Source organism: Meleagris gallopavo, chromosome 1, assembly GCF_000146605.3.
Source record: "Meleagris gallopavo isolate NT-WF06-2002-E0010 breed Aviagen turkey brand Nicholas breeding stock chromosome 1, Turkey_5.1, whole genome shotgun sequence".
Lineage (NCBI taxonomy): Eukaryota > Metazoa > Chordata > Aves > Galliformes > Phasianidae > Meleagris > Meleagris gallopavo.
In genome coordinates this window covers 29850342-29862413 of record NC_015011.2, presented here as the reverse complement: position 1 = coordinate 29862413, position 12072 = coordinate 29850342, and the positions used below count along the sequence as shown (strand labels likewise).

The 12072-nt window shown below is 38.1% G+C and overlaps 1 protein-coding gene across 1 annotated transcript in view; it reads left to right on the top strand.

The window, feature by feature from the left end:
• Positions 1-11659, top strand: part of NELL2 (neural EGFL like 2) — a 123949-nt gene extending 112290 nt beyond the window's left edge. The window contains exons 15-18 of the mRNA XM_019611217.1: positions 4350-4543; positions 5459-5635; positions 7733-7957; positions 10854-11659. Of these exons, the coding sequence (XP_019466762.1) occupies positions 4350-4543; positions 5459-5635; positions 7733-7957; positions 10854-10904 (647 nt within the window). The 3' untranslated portion in view covers positions 10905-11659. The remainder of the gene's footprint in view (positions 1-4349; positions 4544-5458; positions 5636-7732; positions 7958-10853) is intronic.
• Positions 11660-12072: the final 413 nt, after the last annotated feature.

Sequence of the window (12072 nt, the reverse complement as noted above, 5' to 3'; positions counted from 1 at the left end):
CCAAGCAATCTGTAGTTCTTTTGCTACCCTTTTCAGACTGGCAAGAGCCAGTGTACCCTGTTCATATGGCTGTGGATTTGGAAAGTTGGTTATTGCTGTAAATAAAATGTCAGTAGCATCACTCACCATCCACTGTCAATTCAGATTAAAAAAGCTGAAAAATGTTTTACTTGGTATGGATGTTTTGTGTGCGTTTGCAGATAATGACTGAAGTTAAATGTAGGTAAATAAAGCAGATGAGAATTTCATGCATGCAGGTTTGTGTCTCTCTTGCTGCACTGTAAACATATTGCTGTTCTTGATTAGGTTACAATCAAAACTGAAATAGCTTTCGCTATGACCTGGGGTATTTAAATGGTAGTATCCAAACATTCATTTTCATGAATCAAACAGCTGAAAAAAAACCCCACAACTCTGGGATTTTTCATAAATGTTCAGTGTTGTATGAGCTCTGTTTAATATCAGAGTCAATTGTTTACCGTAGCAGTGCACTTACCATTTCCGTGTTGAAAAATGATCCTCATAAACCTTTTCCTCATGGGTGTCCTGCTCCAATTTATAGGAGGGAGAGGAGGTTCTTTGATACATGTATATCCAATGGCGAGATTAAGACACAATGGGTCAAATGTTGGTCTGACCAGTTTATTACAAATCCTAGTCGCTTAGGGAGATAGGGAAGGGAAGATGGGCGATAGAGAAAACAGGAAATAAAAGCAGGGAGTCTTTGTAGGAAGCAAGAGGGAGATAATCACCATCATTGGTCCAGCGTGGTTCGTAGTTCAGTCATTGATCTTCAGTAGTGGTGAGTCATTGGGTGTTATTTTTCAGTTGATGACGACACTGACAAGGGTGACAATTGTGACAACAGTGATACTTCCCAATGGCAATACAAACTTATTTATAAGTCCAAAGTGGCTGAGTCTGCTGCTTTTGGAGTGGAAGCTTCTGGCTTTTGTATCTCAGCAGGAACTCCTTTTGTTCTCGTCTTCCGGGCCTTGCCAGCAGATAAGAGGGAGCACGAGGCACCAACTTATATCTTGCCTTCACAGGATACAGTGGTATCATCCCCCAGTCTCCCATAGCAAGCTGGAGTCACAGGCCAGATCTTCTGCCAGTAAACAGTCCTGAACACTCTCTTCCAAATGCAAACAGCTACAGAGAAATGCTTTTAGATGTAAAATTGTCCACACAGTGATGCTGATTGCCACACAGCAACACTCACCTCTCATCTCCAAGATAAGTCAGATGCTAGAAATGCCTCAGAAAGCAAGCTTTGAGCCAAAAACAAAGAAGGATTCATATACCACCAGGTAACTCAAAGGTTGCTTGAAATTGATGCATAAGTGACCACGCAGAGGTGAGGAAAATTAAAAAAAAAAAAAGGCATAAGGGAAAGAGGGGAGGGGGAAGGCGGAGTTAATCCATCAGCAAGCAGTCATCATGTCGTGAAGCATCAAACACCTATCCTCATGGTTGTTGGTCCCTTTTTTATCCTTGTTCTGCCAATGTGGCATTCCTGGGTACTTGAGTAAGAGTCATGTGCAGTACCCCCTGAGAAGGCCATCTTCCTCAAGATAAGCCCACACAAAGGACTGCTTCCCGGCCTGCCTTATCTCTCTCTCCAGCCTGGCTTATCTCTCTCTCTCTCTCTCTCTCGTTTCCCCTGGCCTGCAAATCTTCAGTCAAAAGATTTTGCCAACTTTGACGGGGACTTGCCTGGACTTGTCCATCTGTGTCCCTCAGACACAGGATTTTTCAACCTTTGCCCAGGACATGTCCATCAGTGTTCCTCAGCAAGCTTTGAGACAATGGTGCAAAAAATAATCTCTTACCATGGCCAGATTGTGAAAGGATCTTGGACGTAAGTGCCAAATGCAGATACAGTGTTTGTAGGGTCAGCATTTGTTGTTTAAAAGGAACTATTTTTATTTACATGGCAGCTGAATTTGCTCCAAGTAGCTCACTAAATATGGCTGCTTTCAGTTAAGGTACAGCTTGCTGGGCAGTGATATTATTTATCTATGACAACTGCATTGTGAAAGCTTTGTACAAAAGAGTGTTTTAAGCAAATGAACACAGGAGTCTGAAAGTAATTTATTAAAAGGGGCTTTGGTGATTAAGAGAATCCCACTGTTAATCATGACATTTAAATGGGATCTGTGTTTGTTCTCTTCACTGAATACCTTAAAACCAGTTAGAATGAGTACATAGAAATGTACTTATGAAAATGTTAATTTTCAATTGCCAAATTGTAAGGATTTAAGAGAAAAAAAAAAAGAGGAAGAAAAGGACAATTCTTCTATCCTTCTGCTCTGCATAGACCAGCATCACTTAAAGCATTCTTTTTAGCCACTTGTCTAAAAACATTCTGGAGAATGCACAGCCTCCACCCAACTATCTTTTCAGCTTATTCTGTATCATTGCTGTTAGTAAGGATGGGTTTCCCTGTCTGAGTACCTGGGACATTTCAGCTTTTCAGATCCTTTCCATATACACACAACCACACTCAATTGGGTTCACAATCCTGGCTGTCTTCTGCCCTACTGAGACAACATCCAACTCCATAAAAATCAGAAGAGAGTGAGGTAGAAGATGTGGAGAACCGAGATGGTTTGCTTATTCTGGGTAAATTTGATATGTAAACGAGGTCACCATAAACGGAATAAATGGAATATAATTTCCAAAATCTGCTAGCATTGTTAATTTAAATATTGTCACTAGTTTTGTAACCTTTTTGTTTTCCTTTTAACAACATTCTGTGGCAATGAATTTCATAGTTTGTTTATACATGGTATAGAAAAACGATTTCCTTTTATCAGACTTGAATTTGTTGTCTTCCTCTTTCATCTACTGTCCCCTTTCTTGCCCATTCAATTATATAGAGAACAAAAGCTCTCAATATGTTTTCTCTGTGTATTCATTATTTTTTTTTGTTGTTATGTACATCCCCTCTTGCTGATATTCTTTCAGAGAGGAACAATTCATTTCTTTTTAGTTCTTCTCAAATGAGATTTTCCTCATCCTTCCCGGAAGCCTGAGTAATTTTGCAAAACAGTTTTTTGAGATGCACTGTTATTACACAGTGTATTTAAAGGAAACCCACAACGCTGCTTATTTATACAACAGAATTCTAATATTTTCCCTGCTGTTTTTCATCTCAATTCATATTCATGTTAGTGACTTGTTTACTTTTGTTTGACTTCACCCACACATGGAATTGAAATAAGCGAGTTATATTTTTCTTTATCTGAATATGCTTGAGGTGAACTGGAGCTTTCATTTCCATTCTTGAACCCAAAGTTGAGTGTTTTATTAAGTTTCTGTACTGATGTTGAAAGAAATATGAGTGATCATATTGCTAATTTTGTCTTTTGCTAGTTTGTTTGACAGCTAAATATCACAATACTACTTTTTAATGAACTTTAATTAAGAGCCTGGGCCAGACTGCTGTGAAATTTTATATGGAGTAAAACTCACTGCATTGATACTTTTCATTGCCATAGATCTTTAATTTTCTAGTTTTTCCACATTTTATCACATATGGCATTTTACTTCACAACTTTTCAAAGTCTTTTTTTTTTTTTCTTCCAGATAGTTTTCCTCCAGATGAACAGCTGAAAAAGCTCTGTAAAGACTATTGAAATATAAGGCAGTTTGTGCTGCAAGTTAGCCTACGCAAAATAATTTTGAGTGTACACTGATGAACTAAGTCTTTAAAGGTGCTCTTGAAGTCTATGTGATATGCTTGTTTTGAAGTCAATTATCTTTATTCACTGGAGGCATTTCTATTTTTTTATTTTCTGTGCTAGACAGAAAGGCTATAGATGTCTTTGCAACTTGAATAATTAAACCATTCTAGCTTGTACATTCTAATAAATGATGCAGTTCTTACCTAAATGGACATACAAGTCAGATGTCGCCTTTCACATTAACTTCTTAGCAAGTGAACTCAAATGTGCTAGACAGATCCTGCAAAAAGTTTTGAAAACAGGTTTTTGCAGCTTTACTTGTTTTATTGAAAATATCTGATTGAATAGTTGCCACGAACTAATGCTCTTTAGGGATCTGCATGTTTTTTTTGTTCTGTGATTTCTTTATTCTAACAACCTTACTCAGTATTTCATTTGAGAAGATGTATAGGAAGACTCCAAATATGATGTTTCTAGAGTTGATGTGACTTTAAAAATATTTTTTGTGAACTTTTAAGTTATTTTTTCCTGTTCTGGTGAAGTGCAAATTAATTTTCAGCTAAAGGCTTTAATGACCATGAATCATTTATATTGGCTGCCACAGGAACATTTTTGTTAATTGAATGCGGTCTAAAGGTATTACATGGCATGTTTTTGCAGACATTGATGAATGTGCAACTGGAAGGCATAGCTGTGCCAATGACACTGTTTGCTTTAACTTGGATGGTGGGTATGACTGTCGATGTCCACATGGCAAGAACTGCACAGGAGACTGTATCCATGAAGACAAAATCAAGCACAATGGTCAGATTTGGGTGCTGGAGAACGACAGATGCTCTGTCTGCTCATGCCAGGTCAGTTGAAATAAAAGCAGCTGCTTCTGCAAAAGTGGTGGAAGGGATGACAGGAAAAATAATATGATTCAAGTGAAATTCCTGTCTTACGTGCCTTTTCATTTGTGTGTGGTGCTTCACAGAAATGGAGTTTTATAGGGCTTTGGGGAGAGCTTCTCCCTTCAACCTGCATGAACAGAGATTCCATGAAGTTTCTCATATAATACTGGCAGAAGGGGAAGAGTACTGTTTTTTTAGCAGAGATGCTGCCTATCTTTTCTGGGTGGGAGTAATGGCATTTTCTTGCAAAGAAATTATCCAGGCACATACTGGTGTTGATGACTGATACCAGAATCTTCAGCAGATGGCTATAAATAGAGGTCAGTGCTGCCTCTGCTTAGCTTTCTCAGATGTTTGTTGTAGGAAGCCCACAAGCTAAATGCAAATGAAGATTGAAGAGCCAATACACTGCTAAAAAATCCTGAGCATTTCAGAAATTCAGTTTTCACTGGCATGAATTTAATTTCTCACTATCATCATCTTTACATGAATAATTATAAAAGAGAGGGAACTGATCTAGAAGTTTAGCAGATGACTCAAGCCATGCCCATATAAAAATGATATAACTTTATGCAACCCATTAATGTTTGACCCTTGGTAATGACATGCTTGAGTTTCACCACCTTAGGCTAGAATCGTCTGAAAGTTGATTGTATGAAGGATTTATATAAGACAACAGGGGAACTTTGTGGTCGTTACTGAGTGTTTTGTGGTTTCTAACTCTCTGAATTGTATTTCAACAAAGGTATTGTATAGTGGAAAAATGCACAAGCTGGTAGTGGTTTATAATCATGCCAACAAATCAAATTTTGGTGCAAGAATTGTAGGAGTCAAACAGATTTCTGCCATCACTCTGTATCTGTCTTCCAACAACAGAGTGGATACGTGATGTGCCGGCGAATGGTCTGTGACTGTGAAAATCCCACTGTTGACCTATTTTGCTGTCCTGAATGTGACCCAAGGCTCAGTAGTCAATGTTTACATCAAAGTGGGGAGCTTTCCTACAACAGTGGTGACTCTTGGATACAAAACTGTCAGCAGTGTCGCTGCTTGGTAAGTCTCTTGATTACAGAGGAATAAGCAGGAGGAAAAAAAGGACGTGAGATATGCTAATCTCTGAATATTCATTTTCATATATTAACATCTATTTAGATCCCTCTGGAGTATGTGTATAATCAAAATCTGACTTTCATGGATATTTATCAGCATTGTCAAGTTTCAGTCTAAAATGTATTTGGACATAATAGACATAATATAAATTATTTAATCACGAAGATTGTTTTAGCAAAGAGTGTAGGTCATTTGAGTAGACACCTATGCAGTAATACTCCTGTTTTCACTCATTCAGACGCTGATGAGGCTGTATAAGGATATACTAAATATGTATTCATTATCACAATTGATAATTTCAAAGATGTTGATAGACTAAAACATGTTTATTCACTCAGACATTTTCAGTAACAGAAAAATTAATAAGACTTGATGCATTCTTCATATTAATGAAATAAGGTTTGAAAAAAATATATCTTTTGAAGCTTGTGATCTTTTTCCTGGGCAGATTTTTCATAGTCTTAGCAAACCTGTACTGCATGATGGTATACAGGGAATTGCCATGACAGAAAAAAATCCCAAGATAAAAGCAACTAGCTTTTATCACAAGTTATCTCCAAATGTAAAGCCTAGTTCAGCTTTCCCTTGTCAGTGTACCATGAATAACAGCCAGAAACCAATTTCAGTAGACACTGCTTTCGGTGTTGCCACTGCTGAAATAGATTCCCAGGTGTTTCATTAAAAGTCTTAGAAACAAAACAAAAAACTCCTGACAGTTTGGGATCTCAATAGATGTCTCTTTATTCAAGATGCTACTTCTGTAACTAAAGCTTATATTCTTTCTGTTGTCATGGTGGTTTTTAGGTGACAATGTATTGTCCACTCCTTGTCGTGTCCATCACTACAAAAAATAAATCAAAATATCAAGATCAGTAACTGGTTTTAAGATTGCTTTCATTCTTTTTATCATGTGATTCAAAAAGAGAAGAAAATTAATCCAGATGAGAATTCTGTGAAGGAGTAACTTCAACAATAGTTTCTGCAACAAGAGGTGTAAAATTGAAGATATGGCAAACCTCTGGGGATTTTTTCAGCTATTGTTCTGGTATTGAACTCATAATCCTCAAAGCATTAGGTTCACTTTTGTGAATACACTTCTTTCCTTGGGAGAAATGCTATTTTCTTCATCCGCCCTCAAATCTTGACAGTCTTTGTTAGGATGAGCTGAATAAGTTGGAGGTCAGGGACAGATCTGCTCCAAAACAAACTAGTGTTAATGATATCAGTGAACTTTTCCCTTTGACTGATAGATCTTAAACTTTGTCCCTTCTCCAGAATTGAATGAAAATTCACCCAACTTCTAGTAACTAAAGTGAATAATCAGACTTCTTAAGGTCTGTGTACAGGCTTACAGTAACTTCCCCAACAACATGCTGGCCCCAAGCAAGTTTCCCTTTTGTATTTTTCATGCTCTGTACTGAACCCGACATGGAACATGCAGAAAGTGTGATTAAGTTTGGAAGCCAGGTAATCAGTTCATAACCCCCAAAATGGGTAGAAGCCACTGAGAATGCTGTGATGTTCCCTGTTCAATTGGGTTGGTGGTAGGTCAACACCCTTAGTCAAGCCGTAAGCTTGGAACATATAAGATTTAACTTTACCCTGAGCTGAACAGTTGAGGGGTTATACTGGAAACTAAAGCTTATCATCTTTTTCCTGGGCAGGAATCTCAATAGAAGTAAGAACTGAGGAAATGGAGACTTCAAAGCACTTTTATAGTGAGACCTGTTATTGTTTCTGTCTCTCATACAAGTAGGACATCTCAAGGACAGGTCCATATTCTGTATTTCACGAGGTCCATGGAGAAGTTTCAGCTGCAGCTTGGTGCAGAGTCTAATGGACTTACCCAGTAGCAAGCAGAGAAAGCAACCAGCTTGCTTTGTCTCCCACAGGCAATAAATGCTAGTGTTCTCCACACTGTCTTCTGAATAGGACCAGATAGAAAAAAACTAGCCAGTGAACAAACGTAACGTTGAATCAGAGAAATGGGCAGGGAAACAGCTAATAATTTTCCCTTGTTCTCATAATATTTTTAAACAGCAAGGAGAGGTTGACTGTTGGCCCTTGCCATGCCCAGAGGTGGACTGTGAGTTCAGTGTCCTCCCTGAGAACGAGTGCTGCCCACGCTGTGTCGCTGACCCCTGCCAAGCAGACACCATCCGTAATGACATCACTAAAACCTGCCTGGATGAAACCAATGTGGTTCGCTTCACTGGGTCTTCTTGGATAAAGCATGGCACAGAGTGCACACTCTGCCAATGTAAGGTAAGGAGCATAAAAATTAAGCTGAGATGCTGCTTTTCTAGCTTGTTCTGTGCATATAAATATTAATGCATTGAGTCCAGTCAGTTGATGTCTGCACTTGTTTAAAAGCAGAGGATATTGCAGTAAAAATGTTCAGTTTTGCTAACTTCATTTTTGCATGTGCTGGAATGATGCTTTAATGTACTAGTAGGTCAGTCTCCTTCTAGTAGTGAGTCTCCTTCTCTGGAGATATTCAAGTCTCAACTGGACGCCTACCTGTTCCCTACCTGGTGTAGGGAACCTGCTTTGGCAGGGGATTTGGTCTCAATGATCTCTAGAGGTCCCTTCCAACCCCTACAATTCTGTGATTCTGTGATTCTATGAGATGTAGAACAACAATCTACGCTGCAGTGGGCTGCACGCAAGTCACAGAGCTTGGCTTTTTCATAACAGCTCAGTTCAAGCTTGCTTGTGGTTCTTACTGTACAGCTGTATGCTATCTGGGAAATATATAAAGAAACAAATAGATATGTAAGGTTAACTTCAAGAAATGCATTCTGTGTGATGCTACAGAGTTATCAGAATGATTTGATTGGTTCTTTGAGAATAATAATTGCATTTGAGAATGATGGGACTAGTCACACAGTTCTATAGCTTTCTTCCTTTAAAATTACTAGTAGGAATCTACACAATGTAGGGAATATTTAGTAGTTTCTGTAGTCAAAGGAAGCTATTGAGAGAATTTCTTTTATGGCTGGTGTGAACTAAAGCTGTGAGAGAAAAAGATGTTAAAATTAGTTTTTCCATTAAAAATAGACCCTATATGGTGAATAGTACCAATACTGAAGAATGAAAAAGAGTGATCCCACAGTAGACAAGGAGGGAGAGACAGCAGGATTCATCCAGATATCTTTAATTTTTATTGAAATTCATCAAGGTCTTTATCTTTTGTCCTATCCAAGGAAGAGACTTCCCAAACTCTAGTACCTGGTACCATTAACTACTTAGAAAATTGCACATAAAAATAATTTGACTTCAACACCTCCTTTGAGAGAAGTGGGGAGTAACTGATTATGGAGCAGAAGGTGTCAAGCAACACCTTCCTCCACTACTTTTCTGACATTATGCTGCATGAAGCAGCAGTTGCTATTGTTGGGAGGAGGTTCTTTTACTATGGTAGTAGTATGTGCCAAGTGAGAACATTTGGACATTTGTCTTAATGTCAGAACGGGTGGGTGGTTCGGAGGAAGTGCTGTGATCTGACAGTGGCTAATGGTTAGAAAGCCAGATGCTGTTCAGAGGATCTTGAAACAGGTTTATGTGTACAAACCCATATTAGTGAGAACTGCAGCTGGTGGAATATAGCAATTCCAGTGCTAGGAGATACTTTTGGAGAAATGAAACTTAGGGAAAAAAATGGAATTTTTAGAAAGAAAAAAAAAAGAGGGAATGAGAAACTGTAATCCTATGACATACCAGTTTGGGCTTGGGTGGCTTTCTTGAAGTTTTCTGACCTCATTTTCCCTATCTGTAAAACAAAATATTATGCATCATTCTTATGTAAAACACAGTTAAGATTAAGTGCAAGGAAACGCGTTCTTGTTGTAGCACTTATCAGTGACAATGCAGAAACAACATACCATTTCTAGGGGTGGCCAACAGCGTGTTGCTCCCCTCTGCCCTTTACTCTGAGTCTCAGCAAAGACTGAATCTTTAAGCATGGACTAATTTCTATTCCATGTAAACACATAGATAGTCTAATAAAATATATTGCTGCATTGTGAATATGTAGAACATATACTCTACCAGACCCTTAGATTTAAAAACAGCTTGGACGAGAATCTGCTTAACAATGAAGATATAGCACTTTGGCCCCCTCTCTTCTGAGCAATTGTCTTCTTGAAATTCACTATCTCTTTGTAGTGGTAGCATTTTCATATTGTAGTTTTGCACACAAGAACCTCTCTCCTCCAGATCAGGTTAATGCTATACCCAATTTGTATAGTTCTCTTGTTTGCCCTGTGTCTCCTCATTCTTTTCGTGCAGAGAATCACACTGAAGGTCAAAGCTCGAGGCTAAGCCTCTCTAACCAAGCTATAGCAAAATAGGTTTACACAAATCCTTTAAGAATTCAGAAAGCTTGGCATCAGCTAAAGCAGAATTAGCCACAAAACCATTTCAAATCACAAGAAGGTGAACAGCAGGATTATCTAACCTTCTGTAACAGGGGAAAGAAAATATTCAAATGATTCAGACCTTCGTCTTTAATTATTCCTGGCAGTTTAGTCAACTAAATATATTAGGAACAATTTAAAAATAATGTGAATTTTATTTGCACTGTAAGACTCAATTGAAGAAAGTAGCAGAAAAGTAGGAAAAAAATCTTCATAGCTTAATCATGTCCATAAGTAATAGGTACCCTTAATTTCAAATATTTTTAGAAAAATGTCCGGGCTATCAGGAAAAACGGTATGGATTAATATTTGCTGGTGTTGCAGCCAGGAAGAATCAAATTGAAACATTCAATGCTGAATAAAACCCAGATTCCCTTCTGTCTAATCTAAATAAAACTCCCAGCTGCCCTGCCTCGTTCAACAGCTTTGTTACTTGGGCAAATGCCTGATACCTTTATAGGAGGAGTGTTTCTTCTGCTGGTTCTAGCTCCTTTCAGCTTGACTGTTGTAGCTTTGGGATATAGACCACAGAAAACCAAGCAATTAAAAGAATTATTGTAACCTATTCCCTTAGACATCAGAAGCACACAACAACAATTTCATGAATATAATCAAAATTTGTACTCCTCTGTATTTTACACTATACCTTAAAATCTGATAGGAGTTTTCAAATGGCTGAGACTGTTAAATTGACTGAGCTCGTACAAGATGCTAAATGTTCCAATTCTCTGTTCTTCCTTTAGAACGGCCACGTCTGTTGCTCAGTGGATCCACAGTGCCTTCAGGAACTGTGATACCAACAACCATCTCTCACAAGCAGTTTCTGGTTAAAGAATTTTTGTCACAAAAGACCATTAGACCAAAAATTGTACAAAATTAAAACTAAAATTGAATTGTTCTTGTCCATCTAAAGTGCAGAAATGTGATGAACTCAGATTTTTTAATCAGAATGAAATTATGGGACTCAAGACAAGCTCAGATGTGTAAGCCTCTGAATGAGGTCAGACCCAAATGTTCTGGCTATTTGTCTGACTTCATTATGCAGGATATTAGGTGAGTATAAAGTGACACATTGCAATGCTATATATAGTGATGTCAAGATTCAAAGTCAACCAGGAGCTCTTAGAGGGTCTTCCAAAGCTTTGAGAGTCCAACACTTGCCCAGATGCAGAGATTTTTACCTAAGCATAATTGGTTCTTCACAGATGTGTTTGAATGTTCACTGCAGAATATAGCAGATGTTTGATTAAAAGGATGAAGCCTTCAGGAGAACATAGCAGCTAAGATGTGATATGTACAGTATATGCGCTGAAAAAAAAAAGATACAAGCTGTTGTAAAAACAAACAAAAAATAAACAAATAAAAAACACTGAAAAAAAAAACTAAAAACAAAAACCGTAATGCACAGGCATGGCTTCTTAATGTTTTCTGATGGGAAAAGTCATCAATATTTCCTTGTTTTACTGCACTTACTATTATTTCTTGATTGAATTTGTTCAGTATAAGCTCGTTATTGTGCAAATTTAAATAAATATTTCTCTTACCTTAAGTTTCTGTTTGTGTTCTCTTTCTTTTTCAAGGGTATCATTTTTTTCATGTCTGTTGTTGTTTTTAATCCTTTGTCAGCATGCCTGGGCAGCTGGGCAATGCACGTAGAGAGGAGCAGTGGAATTAGAAAGGAGCATGTGGGAGTTTCTGCCCGACACAACCCTATGCCTGTCATTTCTTATCTTATTAACTTCACGCATGTGAGTCAGTGGATTGAACAGAACAATTTCTGTGCCCAAAGATCTGACTCTACATGCCAGTGAGATGCTGCCACCCAGAGTGGGTACAGACCATTTGTGTGTGACTTACATCTGTTCAGACAAAAGGGATGCTCTCTAGATTCTTGCTCTCTCCAGCTGCCGTAGGCAGGTTTGTTTCTCCATAAGCTCCACAGCTGTTTGTATAAAGTATCTT